General features: G+C 47.2%; 1 protein-coding gene across 3 annotated transcripts in view; it reads left to right on the forward strand.

Moving 5' to 3' along the window:
• si:ch211-1i11.3 (mitogen-activated protein kinase kinase kinase 5) overlaps positions 1 to 21,173 on the forward strand; it is a 185,793-nt gene that overhangs the window by 96,210 nt on the left and 68,410 nt on the right. For all 3 annotated transcript variants that reach the window (XR_010967279.1, XM_068006407.1, XM_068006406.1), the window contains exons 8-13: positions 6,283 to 6,395; positions 9,769 to 9,928; positions 14,525 to 14,678; positions 15,157 to 15,264; positions 16,825 to 16,874; positions 17,809 to 17,904. Coding sequence is in view for 2 of the 3 variants with exons in the window: in XM_068006407.1 (XP_067862508.1) it covers positions 6,283 to 6,395; positions 9,769 to 9,928; positions 14,525 to 14,678; positions 15,157 to 15,264; positions 16,825 to 16,874; positions 17,809 to 17,904 (681 nt within the window). In the remaining variant the exon portion in view is untranslated. The remainder of the gene's footprint in view (positions 1 to 6,282; positions 6,396 to 9,768; positions 9,929 to 14,524; positions 14,679 to 15,156; positions 15,265 to 16,824; positions 16,875 to 17,808; positions 17,905 to 21,173) is intronic.

The raw sequence follows: 21,173 nt of genomic DNA on the forward strand, positions 1-21,173 counted from the left end.
AGATCTAAGGATTGGGAAATAAACAGCGAAAGGACTGAGAAGGGTGAATTAAAAGGATTGAATTCAATGTCAAATCAGGTACAGAAAGAGAAATAAAGAGAGGGAAAGAGACAGCGAGAAAAAAAGAGACAGAAAGGAAAAGTAAGATAAGTTAGCATTTAAAATTTGACATTTTTAAAATCGCCCCGAAAAATCCAAAACCTGAAGGAATGAGACTCCACACTTGTAATAGTTAATTTTCGGTGCCAGAGAGGTTGTTTGGCAATAATTAACACGTCGTTAGACTATTTATTACTAGCCCTAAATATCTGGCAGGTTTAGTTTTTATCTACTGCACAAATAGAGCAACTTCATGACATTCAATGCATGTCAGTGGTGAGTCAGACAGCGGGATGGTGTTTTTACGAAGCTAACGGTGGAACTGCACCTCTTGTCCAGCAACTTTTGTCAGTTTGAGTTTAACCACCCATCTTCCCCTCGCCTGAAGTTGCTGCACCATTTGCGCATGAATATTGGCGAGTGCCATCAGCCTCACTGTTGTTTTAAGAACATAAGAACATAAGAAATTGGAGCAGGAGTAGGCCAATCGGCCCCTCGAGCCTGCTCCGCCATTCAATAAGATCATGGCTGATCTGATCCCAACCACAAATCTAAAGAACACAAGAAGTCGGAGCAGGACCCGGCCACATAGCCCCTGGGCCCTCTCCGCCACCCACAGGGCATTGACCGATCCGAACTCAGCTTCATGTCCAATTTCCTGCCCGCTCCCCATAACCCCTAATTCCCTTTACTTCTAGGAAACTGTCTATTTCTGTTTTAAATTTATCTAATGATGTAGCTTCCACAGCTTCCTGGGGCAGCAAATTCCACAGACTTACCACCCTCTGAGTGAAGAAGTTTCTCCTCATCTCAGTTTTGAAAGAGCAGCCCCTTATTCTAAGATTATGCCCCCTAGTTCTAGTTTCACCCATCTTTGGGAACATCCTTACTGCATCCACCCGATCAAGACCCTTCACAATCTTATATGTTTCAATAAGATCGCCTCTCATTCTTCTGAACTCCAATGAGTAGAGTCCCAATCTACTCAACCTCTCCTCATATGTCCGCCCCCTCATCCCCGGGATTAACCGAGTGAACCTTCTTTGTACTGCCTCGAGAGCAAGTATGTCTTTTCTTAAGTATGGAGACCAAAACTGTATGCAGTATTCCAGGTGCGGTCTCACCAATACCTTATATAACTGCAGCAATACCTCCTTGTTTTTATATTCTATCCCCCTAGCAATAAAAGCCAACATTCCGTTGGCTTTCTTGATCACCTGCTGCACCTGCATACCAACTTTTTGATTTTCTTGCACTAGGACCCCCAGATCCCTTTGTACTGCAGTACTTTCCAGTCTCTCGCCATTAAGAAAATAACTTGCTCTCTGATTTTTCCTGCCAAAGTGCATAACCTCACATTTTGCAATATTATATTGCATCTGCCAAATCTCCGCCCACTCACCCAGCCTGTCTATATCCCCTTGCAGGTTTTTTATGTCCTCCTCACTCTCTACTTTCCCTCCCATCTTTGTATCATCTGCAAATTTTGATATGTTGCACTCGGTCCCCTCCTCCAAATCGTTAATATAGATTGTAAAGAGTTGGGGACCCAGCACCGACCCCTGTGGAACACCACTGGTTACTGGTTGCCAGTCCGAAAATGAACCATTTATCCCAACTCTCTGCTTCCTGTTTGATAACCAATCCTCCACCCATGCCAGAATATTACCCCCAATCCCGTGATTTTTTATCTTAAGTAATAATCTTTTATGTGGCACCTTGTCGAATGCCTTCTGGAAGTCTAAATACACTATGTCCACTGGTTCCCCTTTATCCACCCTATACGTTATATCCTCGAAGTTTTGACAGCAAATTCTGGCCCTTGGTGCTGCATTGCACTACCACTAACCTGCTACTGTTTACCATTGTCCTTCTGCCCTTACCTAAGCCCTGTAGCCACACATAATGAATCATAGAATCATACAGCACAGAAGGAGGCCATTCAGCCCATCATACCTGGGCCGGCTCTTTGAAAGATTTATCCTTAGTTATTAGTCCCACTGCACCTACTCTTTCCCCACAGCCCTGTAAATTGGTCTTCAATTATATATCCAATTCCCTTATGAAAGTTACTATTAAAGCTTCTTTCACCACCCTTTCAGGCTGTGCATTCCCAATCGTATCAACTCGCTGCATTAAAAAAAAGGTTCTCCTCTGGTTCTATTGTCAATTATCTTAAATCTGTGTCCTCTGGTTACCGACCCTACTGCCAGTGGAAACAGTTTCTCCTTATTTACTCTTCATGGTTTTGAACACCTCAATTAAATCTCCTCCTATCATTCACTGCTCTACGGAAAACAATCCCAGCTCCTCTAGTCTCTCCACATAACATAATGAGGGGGGAGAACTCTGCCAAAGATGCACCATCTGCCCCTTCCAAACACCAGCACAGAAAGCAGCACCCGGGGTGGTATAGATAGTGAGTTAGAGGGGTCAGCACTGGATGATTCACTGAGCACGAGTGAACAGCGACAGATGGGAAGGGCAGCCGAAGAAACTGCTCATGAATGAATAGGCTCAGGTACTAGCTCTGCTGAACAGGGCAGAGGTGTAGACCTGAGGGGCCCAACCTTTCATCTCTGTCTCCCCCTGATAGATGATGAGGACTATGGGGAGGCTCGTGTGGAGCATAAATGCCGGCATGGACCAGTTGGGCCGAATGGCCTGTTTCTGTGCTGTAGACCCTAGGTATCCTTTAAAAGATGCTTTCTGCGCATCAGCAATTGCTGAGCATATTGGACTGCCTGCCTGAGAGCTACCATAACATGTGGGAGAGTTTGGAGGAGTCCACTACCAACTTGTGCGGGGTTCTGGTATCGACCCAGCAGTCAACATTCCAGCCGTCTGTGACACCAGTACGTCATCCGTCACCCAAAGAACCCTCTCTCCAAGATATCAACATGGAAACACTCAATTGGCTGCAAATCTTTAACTTTCTCATACTCTCCTCTGTCCCTGTCACAATCTCTTCTCTCCCTGCCCCTCTGGCACAATCCATATTTCCTTCTCAGTCACATTATCCATCTGTGTGTGTATGTCTTGCTCTCACTCTCTACCTATATATCTCTCCATCTCTCTCTTTCTATTTGTAGTGGATAGCCTCTTTAGCCAACATAATCTCAAAAACCAGTCCAAGTCCATGTGTCTTGAACACTGAATGTTACCCAGAAAGGGTATTTTTTCTCTTGGAGGACTGACTAATGTTAAAATGTTTCTTGCCCTTTGTTCTGTAAGAATTCTGGGTAATACGAATTGCAGTATTTGATTTGCAAATCAATGAAAATGTCAGTAACTGCCGGATCTGCAACACAATATCTACTTATCCCCTCCTTTCTTATCAATGTTCTCCACTCTTCTCCATCCCTGAACCTGTTAAAGAAGAGGGAAAAAAAACTAGTGCCTTTCATGACCTCAGGACCTCCCAAAGTGCTTTACAGCCAATGAAGTACGTTTGAAATGTGGTCATAGTCGTTATGTACGGAAATGTGAAATGTATTGGTCCCTATCTTTGCTTCTGATTCACTTGTCCTGCCCCCAATATCTCAACAAAGGAGTCAATATTAACATTCTGCGTAATATATTTCCTCTTGCTGATTTTCTCACTGTCGATTAAATATGAATTGGAAAAATCTGAAAGCAAATCGTCCAGTTGAGTGAAATATTCAGAAATATATTCACAGGTGAGTATAGTCGGCAATAACCGTAGGGCTCATCATATCTGATCCCAGCCCCCTCTGCACCCAGCCCCCTCCACATCCAGCTCCCTCCTCATCCAGCCCCCTCCTCACCCCATCCCCTCCGCACCCAACATCTGCACATAGGCAGTTTTCTGCAGGAGTCACTAAATAGGGAACATGATCGCTGAGGCCAGTTCGAGCCCCCTATACTACCCCACCTTGATCATTTAACACAGCATGCACCAAGCTCCGAATCGGACACTCATGGTCTGTAAGGCTTAGCCACTCAATGGACAAACTCACTGAGTCATTGGGTGCCACCTTAATACGTCCTTGAATAAATGTAATTGGATGTTATTTTTTTCTTTGAGTGAACTATAGGTCTGAACTCCAAAACGTGTAACAGTCCTGTGATTTCATTCTGAATATGTGCCTTGTAATATGAAAAAAAAGTGACAAGCTGACCCATTGGGAGGGCTGTGAGTGGTCTTTCACTCAACTGGACGATTTTCTTTCAGATTTTTCCAATTCACATTGAATCAGCAGTAAGAAATTATTACACAGGAGGATCCCAGTGCCAAGGAAGGATTACATTACAGAGCAACTTCAGTGAATCACAAACAAGTCTCCCTGAGTAGGGCAAGGTAGACCAGTGACTGCAGTGGGCTGTAGTACATGGTGTACTTACCATTAGCTTCATTCTGCTATACACAATTATATGCCAAGCATTTATGCAAACAGTGAACTGTAGGGTGCCAAAGGATTCCACAAGAGAATCACTGCCAACTAGTAAATTTAGAAAGCTGGAGTTAGTTCCTTTTTGTGTGGGCGGCGGATTAGAATTTTAGAGAGAGTTCCTTGGTGCAGTGGAAGGGAAATTGGAGAGAGAAGTGATTGGTAAATAATGGAGGCTGTTGAAGATGAAAGAACTTGGTATGACATGTGTTCTCCAAATCGTTTGTGGCTTGTTCCTATAAATCTGATTCGTTGATCATTTAGCTTGTGGCAATCAAACAGCACTTGTCAATATCGAGTCAAAAATTCTACCAGTAAGCATTAATGCATTGCAGCAATACAGACACGGATACTCATCGATAATCCTCAGCGTACAGGGCGCCGTTCTGATTTGCACCATCCTGCAACGCCCTTTGCTTGTGCTTATTGCAAAAACCATAGACAGGCCTGCACCTCCTACGATCTGAAACTCAAATTTGTGTGTGTAGTGAATGGGATGTAGTGTGTCTCAGGGTTATCAATCTACCCTTTTCCTACTGGGCTCTATCAGATATAGTACTGGTTGCCCAGTGTGTCTCTGACACAATATATAACTCAGGTTAAGATTGCTGTTCATTTAAATTTATTGCAGGACATAAAATTATACAGAAACAAAAGACGACCAAATAGCAGTATAGCACTTAAAACTCTCTGATATTTTAAACTCTTGTCTCTAACAAAGTAGTAGAATTTCTTAAATTCTCAAAGTCCTTCAAAATGACCAGCTTTTTAACTTTAGCTCATTCCTCTGCGTTCACTGAGTTTTGTTTCAGTGTAGCTGCCTGGAAATATAGTTGAACTGAGTGAACTAAAGAACTGACCAAGAGCTTCTTCACAGCCTGAGAGGACTCTCAGCGCATACTTGTTATTCAAGTCAGTTTCAAAGACATGAGAGAGGATCTTGATGCCACTTGAAGTACAGAAATTGACACCTCCTGTGGGCTTCATGCACCCAGCGCCTGCCAAACGTCGTGGACAATAGAACACCTGCCCCTTCATACAAACATGATCTTCCCATCCCTGACTAATCACAACCCTCAGTAACACAGAGCACTGACACAACCCTCAGTAACACAGAGCGCTGACACAACCCTCAGTAACACAGAGCAATGACACAACCCTCAGTAACACAGAGTATTGACACAACCCTCAGTAACACAGAGCACTGACACAACCCTCAGTAACACAGAGCACTGACACAACCCTCAGTAACACAGAGCAATGACACAACCCTCAGTAACACAGAGCACTGACACAACCCTCAGTAACACAGAGTATTGACACAACCCTCAGTAACACAGAGCACTGACACAACCCTCAGTAACACAGAGTATTGACACAACCCTCAGTAACACAGAGCACTGACACAACCCTCAGTAACACAGAGCACTGACACAACCCTCAGTAACACAGAGCACTGACACAACCCTCAGTAACACAGAGCACTGACACAACCCTCAGTAACACAGAGCACTGACCCAACCCTCAGTAACACAGAGCACTGACACAACCCTCAGTAACACAGAGCACTGACACAACCCTCAGTAACACAGAGCACTGACACAACCCTCAGTAACACAGAGCACTGACACAACCCTCAGTAACACAGAGCACTGACCCAACCCTCAGTAACACAGAGCAATGACACAACCCTCAGTAACACAGAGCAATGACACATCAGTAACAGAACAGAACTGCAACTGTGTACAACTTTGCTATTCTCTCTCTATAGGTATGGGATGGCCTTTGAGCACGAGCCCACGCTACACTCGGGGATTAATGTCGCTGTGTTTCTCATGGCAGCAGGACATCAATTTGACACCTCATCTGATCTCCGAAAAATAGGTAACATTTACCAAAAATAGGTCTCATCTCCATAGGACAGGATTATTCAATAATGAATGACTTGTAATAGAGTTTTACCTTTCCTTAATCAGTGTTAAAGTGGAATAGATGCATATGCTGATCTTGTTCCTTTAATTAGTTCAACATAAAATAACTTCAGTTATTCAGTAGGATTCTGTTTGAATCAACATTGGGATGGGTACTGGCAAAAAAAAAACTTGGCTAAACACAGATTTTTTCCGGCCGTTTCACCCCCACGTAGTACGGCATCAGCCGGCCTTTATACGTTTCTCCTTTTATCAAACCACTGGTTAACTAGGAATGGGCTATAAATGCCGGCCTTGCCAGCAACGCCCACATCCCGAGAATGAATTTTTGAAAAACATTTCAATTATGGCACCTGCAATCTGCAAGTAGACTTCACATATTTCCAATTATGTGTTCACCCATGTGCACAAGACCCATCAGGATTACGCAGCAGTGAACTCATCATCCTCATAAAACAGGTTTTAATATCTGATTTCATGTTGGTATTGATTCAACCACTGGAAATCTTACATACTTGCGTGACCAGGCAATGAGTCTGCAGCATATTGAAGTGTTTGCACGTGTTGCACTGCATTTGAGACTTTATGTAAACATGGGTCGAGTCAATAGAGTGTTTATATATCTGCTAGAAACGAAGTTATACATCAAGATACTTTGAACACATGTGGTAAATGTTACTTGATCCCAAGATAAATACTGATATGAAAAGGCCACTTAGCTCATTTCGGCTCATCTGTTTCCCCTCCCTGAGCATTCATCCGGCTCTTGACTGACATTAAGGTTTCTGCTCCAGTACCCTAGCTAGAATTTTTTTTTATTTCAACATATACTTCATTTCATAGAATTTAAAGATACACACAGATCAATGTAAATATCACAATTTCAAACCAATACATTACTGATCATACACATTGCGATCACAATGTTACAATTGAAACACAGTATATTCCTTATGATTCATGGTGTAAAATACAATACAAGGTGGGTGGCCTTTCCCCATAGGGGCCTTGTGTAGGTCGCACCTCGCTCCAGTGCGTCCCTCCTCATGTACTCCCGAAGCACTCATTACTCTTTGAGTGAAGAAACTCTTCCAGATGTCAGTTCGCTTTTCATCAGTTTGAGCCCGTGCCCCTTTGCCTGACACCGACACAGACCAGTTGGGCCGAATGGCCTGTTCCTGTGCTGTAATTTCCATGTAATTCCATGTACAGGTGATATATACTCCAATAAAGATCTCCACTCACCTTCTTTCAAGGCTACTCTGCTCTTGTCTCATCGCTCAACCTCCTGATGCGGGCCATCAGACTTGTGGTTCTTCCCTGGACCACCTCAAGGTCCTTAATGTTTCCCTTGATTCTTAACGCCCAAAACTGGACGGTACTCAAGGTGTAGTCTGACCAGAGCACGATGCACTTACTGTGCCATTTCATTTTTCTCCCATTTGGTAGCGTTCTTGATTAATGCATAAAATAGCAGAAGGCTATTTGACTGTGAGAGGCATCACAGTAAAGCCAGATCCTGCCCTCATCCAAAGCCCGGGCCCGATTTTAAAGTGGGGGGCGGGTACGACGCATATGAGCCTCAAAGTGGGCGGTGAACCCAGGGAGGTGGAGGCCCGGCCGATCATTTCCATTCATTTTCTCCAACTCCCGCCCAAACCTGGCCATATCCACTTCCTGACTGACGGCAAGAGCAGGTACTCAGGAGGCCGCAGACAGGGACTTGCGGTAGTCAGGTAAATAGTGTTGGGGGGAACGGGAGACTCTTGATGCAACTGGAAGGAGTTGAGCGGGAAGCCTGCGGCAAGGGAGGCCCAAGGCTCCCTTGAGGGGCCCGTAGGAGGCACTCCTGCTCGTCCTAGCCCACCTGGACACCTGAAATAACATTTTATAACATACCTGCCTGGGCTTCTTCTGGTCCACGAGCCACCTCCTGACAGGTCTGGTTTGATGGGAAAGCCATCGCTGCTCCCCCGCTCAGATCTCTGACTAAAATAGCAGATCTGGTCCCTGAATATGTCATCTGGACCCGAACTGCATGTTTAAAGAAAAACTGCGCTGCCTCCCTGTCGGTGTCCGGCTCACCTGCTCAAAAGACCGGATTAGTATCGGGACACGGTGGGAAGGCACTGGGATCAGAGGGGGTGAGACATTGCCCTCATTTTAACTACCCCTCCCCCAGCCCGGATTCCACCAGGCGAGGGGGGGTGGGGAGCTAAAATCAGGGGGCCACAGTTTCCAGCAGAGGTCACTAGATGGGGACGAGGAGGAGGAGCCCAGGTTGTTATTTCCTGCCCTCCTAGTCCTGGGGTACTGAGGACAAACCACTTTTCAGCACACATGCCACCACCAAACCTCAGTTCCGCAGATTCTAATCTGCTCTCATCCGAGACCCCCAGGAGGGTATCTCCACAGTGGGGAAAGGCTTCTCCCACCTTTAGCCATTGAGGAGACCAGTCTCCAACACTCAATTGGTCGAGAAGGGTTCCAAAGTTTACAAAATAAAGAATTACTGGCCCAGCAAAGACCAGGAATTGAAGTTGGGGCCCCTCCATTCCCAATGGCTTTGTGTTAACGTCATGCAGTTCATTTACCCGCAAAGTGCTATTCTGAGTCTGTGTTGGCCATTTCAAGGATTAATGCAGTCATGGGCGCCGCGGAACTGGTAGAAGATTCGGTTCAAAGAGAAAAACCTTTTTTTTTATGGGGAGGGAAGGTTGGAATTTGCCTGGATCGTGTGTTTCCCAGTTTGAACTTTGCCCTGCAGTGTTGGAATGTGGGTTCAATCCTCCCAGTTCACACACAGTGGGGGTAATTTTGACTTTGTGCGATAGTGTAAAACGGGCGATAACGAATTGGCAGCCCCGTTTTACATCTCTCCCGATTTTTCTTTCCTGTGAAGTCAACGGAAATACAGACGAGGAGAGATATAGAACGGGCTGCTGATTCACAATCACCCGTTTTACACGATTGCACAAAGTCAAGATCCACCTCAGGGAGTTCCCAATTCTGTCTGCATTATCGGAGACCAACCCTGAATGTATTATATTGGACAGGCACTCAGTTTTGTGGCGACATTTAATACTCCCAGATGTGTTATACAGCAGCACTCATAGAGTTTGGTTAGTGAGTAGCAATCAGCCAGATCAGACCTTTCAACAGACTGACTGACATTTCCCTTTCAAAATCCGATCACAGACTTTTTGCCATTTGTTTGTGAGGCGAGTAAACGCCAGCCGTGGACCTCCCCAGACTGAACCGTGCGTGCTCCGAGACACCCTTGTTTGGATCAGTGCCCTAATGAATCTGCTTTTGGGTTTGCGCAGGTGTCAAACTCAGCAGTTTGCTGGGACGAAAGGGAAGTCTGGAGAAGATCCAGTTCTACTGGGACGTAGGGTTTTTCTTGGGCGCCAGCATCTTATTCAACGACCAAATGAAAATCATTCAGGCCTCTGAAAAGCTGTACAGACTGAATGCGCCCGTCTGGTAAGTCAGCAGACAGCCAGCATTCTGATCTGAAACAATTGCTGCTGTCTCACACTGTGCTCCAAAGGGAAACTTTCACCATCACAGTGTCATAAGGAAACCAGCTGAAATGAATTGTGATTCACCAAAGTTCCATCCCCCTCTCCTGTGGGATCATTTCTGGAATATGTTTCTTCCATTGTGCAATGATGATAACAAGGGAATTGGCTCAACTTGGCAGTGGTTAATATCCATGCTTGAACTTAGGTGGTCTTTCAAGTACCTCATGGGACAGTTTTACTCATGTTCCATCAGCTCTCTCTCATAGTGAGACTCAGTAACTAGTCCCAGCTCCCTCTCACCGTGAGACTCAGTAACTAGTCCCAGCTCCCACTCACCGTGAGACTCAGAAACTAGTCCCAGCTCCCACTCACCGTGAGACTCAGAAACTAGTCCCAGCTCCCACTCACCGTGAGACTCAGAAACTAGTCCCAGCTCCCACTCACCGTGAGACTCAGTAACTAGTCCCAGCTCCCTCTCACCGTGAGACTCAGTAACTAGTCCCAGCTCCCTCTCACCGTGAGACTCAGTAACTAGTCCCAGCTCCCTCTCACCGTGAGACTCAGTAACTAGTCCCAGCTCCCACTCACCGTGAGACTCAGAAACTAGTCCCAGCTCCCACTCACCGTGAGACTCAGAAACTAGTCCCAGCTCCCACTCACCGTGAGACTCAGAAACTAGTCCCAGCTCCCACTCACCGTGAGACTCAGTAACTAGTCCCAGCTCCCTCTCACCGTGAGACTCAGTAACTAGTCCCAGCTCCCTCTCACCGTGAGACTCAGTAACTAGTCCCAGCTCCCTCTCACCGTGAGACTCAGTAACTAGACCCAGCTCCCTCTCACCGTGAGACTCAGTAACTAGTCCCAGCTCCCTCTCACCGTGAGACTCAGTAACTAGTCCCAGCTCCCTCTCACCGTGAGAATCAGTAACTAGTCCCAGCTCCCTCTCACTGTGAGACTCAGTAACTAGTCCCAGCTCCCTCTCACTGTGAGACTCAGTAACTAGTCCCAGCTCCCTCTCACTGTGAGACTCAGTAACTAGTCCCAGCTCCCTCCCACCGTGAGACTCAGTAACTAGTCCCAGCTCCCTCTCACCGTGAGACTCAGTAACTAGTCCCAGCTCCCTCTCACCGTGAGACTCAGTAACTAGTCCCAGCTCCCTCTCACCGTGAGACTCAGTAACTCGTCCCAGCTCCCTCTCACCGTAAGACTCAGTAACTAGTCCCAGCTCCGTCTCACTGTGAGACTCAGTAACTAGTCCCAGTTCCCACTCACTGTGAGACTCAGTAACTAGTCCCAGCTCCCTCTCACCGTGAGACTCAGTAACTAGTCCCAGCTCCCTCTCACTGTGAGACTCAGTAACTAGTCCCAGTTCCCACTCACTGTGAGACTCAGTAACTAGTCCCAGCTCCCTCTCACTGTGAGACTCAGTAACTAGTCCCAGCTCCCACTCACCGTGAGATTCAGTAACTAGTCCGCATGCAGCAAGACCTGGACAACATCCAGGCTTGGGCTCATAAGTGGCAAGTAACATTCGCGCCAGATAAGTGCCAGGCAATGACCATCTCCAACAAGAGAGGGTCTAACCACCTCCCCTTGACATTCAACGGCATTACCATCGCCGAATCCCCCACCATCAACATCCTAGGGGTCACCATTGACCAGAAACTTAACTGGACCAGCCACATAAATACTGTGGCTACGAGAGCAGGTCAGAGGCTGGGTATTCTGTGGCGAGTGACTCACCTCCTGACTCCCCAAAGCCTTTCCACCATCTACAAGGCACAAGTCAGGAGTGTGATGGAATACTCTCCACTTGTCTGGATGAGTGCAGCTCCATCAACACTCAAGAAGCTCGACACCATCCAAGATAAAGCAGCCCGCTTGATTGGCACCCCATCCACCACCCTAAACATTCACTCCCTTCACCACCGGCGCACTGTGGCTGCAGTGTGGACCATCCACAGGATGCACTGCAGCAACTCGCCAAGGCTTCTTCGACAGCACATCCCGAACCCGCGACCTCTACCACCTAGAAGGACAAGAGCAGCAGACACATGGGAACAACACCACCTGCACATTCCTCTCCAAGTCACACACCATCCCGACTTGGAAATATATCGCCGTTCCTCCATCGTCGCTGGGTCAAAATCCTGGAACTCCCTAGCTAACAGCACTGTGGGAGAACCGTCACCACACGGACTGCAGCGGTTCAAGAAGGCGGCTCACCACCACCTTCTCAAGGGCAATCAGGGATGGGCATTAAATGCCGGCCTCGCCAGCGACGCCCACATCCCATGAACGAATAAAAAAAAAGTAACTAGTCACAGCTCCCTCTCACCGTGAGAATCAGTAACTAGTCCCAGCTCCCTCTCACTGTGAGACTCAGTAACTAGTCCCAGCTCCCTCTCACCATGAGACTCAGTAACTAGTCCCAGCTCCCTCTCACTGTGAGACTCAGTAACTAGTCCCAGCTCCCTCTCACCATGAGACTCAGTAACTAGTCCCAGCTCCCTCTCACTGTGAGACTCAGTAACTAGTCCCAGCTCCCTCTCACCGTGAGACTCAGTAACTAGTCCCAGCTCCCTCTCACCGTGAGACTCAGTAATTAGTCCCAGCTCCCTCTCACCGTGAGACTCAGTAACTAGTCCCAGCTCCCTCTCACCGTGAGACTCAGTAACTAGTCCCAGCTCCCTCTCACAGTGAGACTCAGTAACTAGTCCCAGCTCCCTCTCACCGTGAGACTCAGTAACTAGTCCCAGCTCCCTCTCACTGTGAGACTCACTAACTAGTCCCAGCTCCCTCTCTCTGTGAGACTCAGTAACTAGTCCCAGCTCCCTCTCACTGTGAGACTCAGTAACTAGTCCCTGTTCCCTCTCACTGTGAGACTCACTAACTAGTCCCAGCTCCCTCTCACTGTGAGACTCAGTAACTAGTCCCAGCTCCCTCTCACTGTGAGACTCTGTAACTATTCTCAGCTCCCTCTGCTCAACTGAAAAAGGGAAATATAATCTGCATTGGAAAAACCAGTACGATAGGAGGGGAGTGTCGAATTACTGGAAAGTCCACTTCTGGAGACAACAGATTTGGAACTTTGTGTTAAGGCCATGACTGATTTATGTTCTCACTCTCTGCTACATGCGTACAAGGGAGTGGCGGAGTCCTTCAGTTGCTGTTTTTGTTGCCAACTCTAGTTGGACGTATTCCAGGAAGTTTCATCACATGAACTCCCGTCTCCAACTGCCCCGCCTCCACACTTCTGCCATTGGTCGCCTGACACGTCCATCCTCGCGGTACACAGCCTTCCCCCACCAATCGGAAAGTTTTCGTTCACCGATTGGATGAATCTTGACTGACAAATGGCCTTTTTTTCCCCATCACCAACATTTAGTAATGTTTTGTTTTTAATGGCCCCTCTGATTTTTCTCCCGGGTTGCTCACAGCACTGACTGAGAGATGAATCTTGCTGGAGACTCCAGGACAATCCGGGAGGTTTGGAGACTCCAGTTGTCGTTTGCTGGCATGAATGGGAAGCGGGAGAGGCCGATGTAAGGGTGGCCAGAGGTGGGTTTCATTCATGTCAGATCATGTGGCAGGAATTGTTTCAAGTGCATTGTCCACCAGAACTGCTGTGTCCTTTCAATTGCCGGTCAGAGTGATGCTGGGATATATTCAGGCAGCATTGCCACATGCAAAATGATTTGTGTACCTACCTCTCTAACCTCATTTTGTGAATTCTCTAGCATCAGAAACCCACCTCTCTCCCCCTCCCCATCATGAAGGCACTAGTGTCTCAGGAACACAGGTTTCAGTCCGGCCCCTCCCTCGAGTGGCCCAGATGGCAAGATCCAGCAGGCTAGTTAACTGGTGGACATTACGGAGGTGCTCGAACCTCTCCTTGCCAATTGTCCCCACACCGGTCACTGGGCAGATAGCAGGGATGGGATGATTCATCTTTCTGGATGATTCATCTTTCCCTGGCCCAAGGATGCCGAGGCCCATCATCGCAACCCATCAGTTGTTCTAGCTGTGACCAGCTTAACCAACACAGAGAGGGGATTGAATCCCTGTATATCTCTGAGCCGCAGTGGGAACCCGGACCCTTAAATCTGGGAACAGTAGTGTAGGTTATGGTGCTGGGCTAGCAACCCAGAGGTTATGAGTTCAAGTTGTGAAATTGATCATTGGTCACCTTTGGGCTGACACCAGAAGCAAACCTGCTACTCCGATCCACTCAGGCCCATATATGCCTCAGAGAGGCAGTGGACATGTCCCACATTGGTGCAATAGGGTGCATTCTTCTGAGGTTGGAGCTGAGACATGCAGAATAGAGGGAGCTTCGCTCTACACCTGCATCTGACTTTGGATTCCTCAATCCTAACACTGGGTGCGTTAAATAGAAAGAGTTCCGTTCCCCAGCGCTGACCGAGCTCAGCATCAAAATTCACCTAAAGGTGAGAATGAGTTTTATGGGTTAATAAAACCCATTTTATGCCTGTGGTTTTGACTCTCTCCCCCACCCCCCCACTCACCCTCTGCATTTCCCTTTCTCCCCAAGGTACCTGGCGTCAGCAATGGAAACCTACCTACTCTACAGACGCTTCAAGACTGACGCCAGCGAGCAGCATCTGGCTAAACAGGAGCTGGTGGACTTCTGGATGGAATTCTTACTCTCAATCTGCAAGAACGTGGCACCGACAGACAAATTCCTGGTGAGGGGAAAGTGCACGGCACACACTACCGTCTGGGCACACGCCACCGTCTGGGCACATGCCACTGTCTGGGCACATGCCACCGTCTGGGCAAATATTACCGACTGGGCACATGGCACACATTACCAGCTGATGCTGCACAGGCTGGGTATGCTGTACGCACTATGGCCAGGTACATTGTGCACACGATTGTCTGGGGACACTGTACACAATATTGAGAATTTCTGCCATACATCTAAACCCACTGTTGGAAACTCCCGTTTTTGGGCTCCCCTGACGACGTTTACAGCACGGACTGCTGTGGTACGGAACCGGGAAGATTCCAGGTCTCATCCCCGGTTTGGGCTGAGTTAAGTCTCACAAGATGGGCAGTGTCCCAAATCCGAATGCCAAACAACTTGACAAACCATTCTGTGTCCTTCTGAGCAAGAGATTCCAGCTGGCCGCTTGAAACTTTGACCTTTACTTTCTCCAACAGGTCCTCATCCTGGAGCCAACAAAGATCTTCCAACCAACCCACCTCACTGTGAGCGATAGTGACACGGACAAGGCTGTGAGCATGCGGCACGTTTCACCGGATGTAAAGGTATCTGATTATCACAACCAAATTGTTCCGCTGGTAACGGGGCAGTGCCGAGTGCTCACTGCTCTTCTCTGGTAAAGTCTCGGTGAAGATATCGGTGAATCGTGAGAAATGCACGATGGGTCAGTCAGGAAATGATACTGGGGCTTTTAAAGGGTTAAATTATGCATAAACTTGGCTTGTATTCCCTTGAGTATTGGAGGTTGAGGGGTGATCTGATTGAAATGTTTAAAATGATAAAGGGATTCGAAAGGGTAGATACGGAGAAACTATTTCCTCTGGTGGGGGAATCCAGACGTAGGGGACATAATCTTAAAATTAGAGCCAGGCCGTTGAGGAGCGAAATCGGAAAGCAGTTTTTCACACAGAGTGGTGGAAATCTGGAACTCGCTCCCCCAAATGGCTGTGGATGCTGGGGGTCAATCAAAACGTTCAAGCCTGAGATCGATAGATTTTTGTTAGGTAAGGGTATCGAGGGATGTGGATCAAAGGGCTTACTAGAGGCCTCCTTACCCGTTGAAGTTCTCGACCTTCAGTCACTGAGCTCCCTCCATTCTTCGGGGCTCTGTGGGCCCTTCACTGCCGCTCCCACCTCTTCAGGTGCTGCACTGGCGGGAATCCCCCCTTGGGTTACCAACTCTGGTTGGACGTATTCTTGGAGGTTTCATCACATGACCTCCCGCCTCCAACTGCCCCACCCAGTCAAACAGCCTTTTCCCATATCTCCAATATTTTTACAACTAATAAGTGAAAGTGTTCAAAAGTAATTGAAAACAAAAACTCAATTTATTTTTTTAATGCCCCTATGATTTTTCTTCCCGAATGCTCGCAGCAGTGTCCTGGAGATTAGTCTTCAATTCCTGGAGACTCCAGGGCAATCCTGGAGGATTGGCAACCCTATTCCCACCTGGAGCCCACCGTGAATAAAGATCCCCGTTCTGGAAACTGCGAAGGGTTTGGGGTAGAGGGTGGAATTCCCACCCTGACTTTTTCAGGGTGGGACCAGGAAAATCTGGCCCAAAGTATGTCAGCCCTGGCTGCTTCTGAGCAACGGTTTCAAAGCATAAAACATGTTACCAAGAGGTGATTAATGGGCCGTGGTGAGTGCAGAGCTATCTCCAATATTTAGTGTGGAAATTCCAACAATAAACTTCCCCTTGATTAGATCCATAGAATCTTATCTGCATTACAACAGTGACAACATTTCAAAAGTAGTTAATTGGCTGTAAAGTGCTTTGGGCCGCCCTGAGGTTGAGAAAGGCACCAGCCATATAAATGCAAGTTCGTTCTTTCTTTGCAACGCACTAGGAGCCCATTCGGCCCATCATGCCTGTGCTGGCTTTTTGAAAGAGCTATCCATTTGGTTCCCCTCTGCCCGCTCTTTCCCCATAGACTTGCAAGTTTTTCCTTTTCAATAAATAATCGTAATAATGAAAAGTGTTCATTTCAACAGCTCTTTCCTGTTGACCCATTTCTGTTGCAATAGATAAGGAAGTTGAGTTAGTGAATGTCTTTAAGTTGCACAGTTTGAGCGTGGCCTAATGGTGTTTGTTTGATTGACAGAACGGAATCCACACTTGGAGCTTCAATGCAGCCTCCATCCGTGGTGTGAGGTAAGTGCAAGCAGAGACCAGCCCAGTGATTGGGACAACCTCGGAAAGGCTTCCCAATGCAGCATTTAACTAAATATAGAGAGCTTTCCTGAAACGATATCCAGGCTGTGGGCCTTACGGTGCGATGTGTTCCAGGTAGGGTTGCCAACTGTGGTTGGACGTATTCCTGGAGGTTTCATCACATGACCTCCCAACAACCCTGCCCGGGCAACAGCCTTTTCCCCATTTTCAATATTTTTATAACTAATAAACAAAAATATTCACAGAAAATGTAAAAAAAAAACCGCCATTGTGTTTAATGCCCCCTATGATTTTTCTGCTGGCTTTTGCGCGCAGCAATGTCCAGGAGATTAATCTTTAATTCTTGGAGACTCCAGGGCAATCCCAGAGGATTAGTTCCAGGGCTGAGCAGGAGCAACAATCTGTTCTCAACCAAACATGGTTAAGGCTGGAAATGGTCCAAGCTTTTTTAAAATAATGAAATCGATAACAGGTATTTTGACCTTGAACAGAAAACGAAAGTCAGGGGCAGATAAGATAAGCAAGCCAGGGTCCAACTATAATTCCAGGAGTAATCTCCTTGTGCTTAATGTTTACCTCAGGGACTGGACTCCTCAAACACTCGAAGCTTGAGTTGTAGCATTCACAGGGTCATTGTATCGATGCCGGATGTAGCAGGAAGAAAGGCTTTAGTGCCAGGGCAGGATGGTCAGTGAGTGTTCAAATAGAAGCCTCGAGCAGCGAGTAGTACAAAGGCTCAGTGGCTGTTATTCATTCCTGGACCCTAATGGTGCCGGCACCAGGTGTGATTTAGCCTGTGCCCACTCTGCTCCAGGCAGCAGTGAAACGGCCCAGCTCTCGTTGAGGCTGAGCTCACACAGTTGTGATAAGATGTCAGTGAGGAACATGGTCTGTGATATCTGTTCTTTTGCAGTGTCTCAAAGTTCAACGAGCGTTGCTGCTTCCTCTACGTGTTGCACAACTCGGACGACTTCCAGCTGTACTTTCCAACAGAGCTGCACTGCAAAAGGTAGGGCTCACTGTGTTATACGGGATTACACGGGATCACACAGGATTACACAGGATTACACAGCATTACATAGAATTATATGTATTACATAGTAATGCATAGTATTACGTAGTATTACACAGGATTACGTGTAATTCTATCGATTATGGATTACACAGTATTGTGTAGTATTACTTAGATTACGTAGATTACATAGCATTACGTAGCATTATTGCATAGGATTACATAGTATTACAGCACAGAATCAGACCGTTCGGCCCAACAGGCCTATGCCGGTCTTTATGCTCCACATGAACCTTCTTCCACTGTACTTCATCTCACCCTATCAGCATATCCTTCTATTCCTTTCTCCCTCATGTACTTATTTAGCTTCCTCTTAAATGTATCCATGTTATTCGCCTCAACCACTCCATGTGGTAGCGAGTTCCACATTCTAACCACTCTCTGGGTAAAGAAGTTTCTCTTGAATTCCTTATTGGATTTATTGGTGACTCTGGTATATTTATGGCCCTTAGTTCTAAACTCCCCGGCAAGTGGAAACATCTTCTCAATGTCTACCCTATCAAACCCTTTCATAATTTTAACAACCTCTATTAGATCACTCCTCAGTCTTCTCTAGAGAAAAGAGCCTCAGCCTGTTCAGTCGGTCCTGTTAGTTGTAGCCTCTCGGTTCTAGTAACATCCTTGTAAATCTTTTTTGCACCTTCTCTAGTGCCTCTACATCCTTTTTGAAATACCAGAACTGAGCAGAGTACTCTGTGTATTTGGTTTATAGGAACAGGAGGAGGCCATTCAGCCCATCAATCCTGTTCCCTTATTCCATTAGATTATGGCTAAATCTGCACCAACCATAATCCCCCAAGGATCTATCCTTGGTCCCTCCTCTTTCTCATCAACATGCTGCTCCTTGGAGACATTATCCACAGGCGTGGAGTCAGGTTCCCCATGTACACTGGCAACGCCCAGTTCTATCTCTCCGCAACCTTTCGACGCCTCCACTGCCTCTGTTATCAGACTGGTTGTCCAGTCGTGGATGAGTCACAATTTCCTTCAATTAAACACTGGGAAGATCAAAGACGTCGTCTTTGGTCCCCGCCATCAATGCCGTTCTCTAGCCACCAATTCCATCCCTCTCCCTGGCCCCTATCTCAGGCTGCACCAGATTGTTCACAACCTCGGCCTCCTATTTGACCCTGAGCTGAACTTCCGACTCCATTTCCTCTCCGTTACAAAGACCGCCTACTTCTGCCTCTGTAACGTCGCTCGTCTCCGCCCCTGCCTCAGCCCATCTGATGCTGAAACCCTCATTCATGCCCTTGTTGCCTCCAGACTCGACTATTCCAGTGCTCTCCTGGCCGGCCTCCCATTTTCCGCCCTCCCAAATTTCAGGTCATCCAAAACTGTGCTGCCTGTATCCTATCCCACACCAAGTACCGTTCACCCATTGCCCCTGACCTTGCTGATCTACATTGGCTCCCTATCTATCAACACCTCCAATTTAAAATGCTCGTCCTCGTATTTGAATCCCTTCAAGGCCTTGCCCCTCCCTATCTCTGTGACCCCCGCCAGCCCTACATTTCCCCCCCCCCCCCAGCCCCCGGAATTCTCCACTCCTCCCACACTCCCTTCACCCCACCATTGGCGGCCGTGCCTTCAGCCATCTAGGACCAGTGCTCTGGAATTCCCTCCCTAAACCTCTCCGCCTCTCTAACTCTCTCTCCTCCTTTAAGACCCTCCTTAAAACCCACTTCTTTGACCAAACATTTGGTCACCTGTCCTAATATCTCTTTCTTTGACCCCGTGTCCATTTATTCCTTAAGCTGCCGTGGAGTGCCTTGGGGTGTTTTTCTAAGTTAAAGGCACTACATAAATGCAAGTTGTTGTCCCAACCACAAATCCATTCGTATCTCACCAGCGAGTCCTGTTTCAACCAAAAAGGCTAATATTTTCTCATGAAGAAGCCCCTGCCACAAAATATAATGAAATGTGAGATACAAGCTCTGGGTTCCTGCACCATCACTGCAGACAGAATTAAAGAATTTACAAATTAGCATGACTGCAGTTCCTGATTTCCAGGAAAACAGCTGTTACTCGTCAGTTAATGAACTTAAAATAACAACAACTGCCTGCTGCCACTGAGGAAATCATCTGTCATTTTCGTGCAGCCCCTGAAAGCTCTCCCCAGTGCCCACGCATTTGGCATTGTTGCTCACTGAATAGGAATCTATCGCCCTCCATAGTCCATCTCCAGTATTGCGGCTAAAATTCAAATGCACAGAGGGCACTTGACACAGACCAGGGATCATAGGAACAGGAAGAGGCCATTCAGCCCCTCGAGCCTGTTCCGCCATTCAATCAGATCATGTCTGATCTGTACCCCAATTCCATTTGATCCATATCCCTTGATACCCTTACCCAACAAAAATCTGTCGATCTCTGTCTTAAAAACTCCAATTGACCCCCAGCATCCACAGCCTTTTCGGGGGGGAGAAAGTTCTAGATTTCCATTACCCTTTACGTGAAAAAGTGCTTCCTGATTTCACTTTGAATAGTGGTTGTGGGATCTTTTACGTCCAACTGAGAGGGCAGACGGGACCTCGGCTTAATGTCTCATCCGAAAGTCGGAGCTTTCTAAAGCTGCAGGAGGACAGGATTCCACCCTCGTCAATGGCAGACCCCCTATGAAGGGGACACATAGCCCTGGGAGCCTGTCCTACCTATTTAACAGAGGTGCACTGAGCAGAATTGGACTGGTTCTCGGCAATGTAACCCCAGCAAGCAGAAGTTCAGACCTGGTGCTGTTTTGGCGGCAGAGATAAAGCTTGCCTCGAGTGTCAACAACATCAAGCACTTCCAGGTCAGGTACGGCACACGTTAGATACAGAGCAAAGCTCCCCCCATCCTATCTCAACAACAAACTGCAGATAAACACCCCCGACTACACCAGTGTGACACTTCCTTTTTCCCACACCAAACATCCTGTGGCCTCTCTGAGAGAGATTGCCAATTCCTGCCAAATTAGGGGACTTTTTGTGCGTGGGCCCATTCCCACAGAGACCTGGACTGAGTGTGCACAAACTCACTTCAAGTAGGTCCCGGCTTTCCAGTACTTTTATCCGTCTGTTGATTCAGGGCAAAATGGCTGCAGGTCTTGCCCATGCTCCTTTGCAAAGTTGAAACTTCTCTATTTACATAAGGAATGGAAGCCCGGTTCTAACTTTTGCTCCCTTGTGCACCTGAGCTGCTGTTTAAAGGCTCTTCAGAGTGCC

Source organism: Heptranchias perlo, chromosome 26 (genome assembly GCF_035084215.1).
Source record: "Heptranchias perlo isolate sHepPer1 chromosome 26, sHepPer1.hap1, whole genome shotgun sequence".
NCBI lineage: Eukaryota > Metazoa > Chordata > Chondrichthyes > Hexanchiformes > Hexanchidae > Heptranchias > Heptranchias perlo.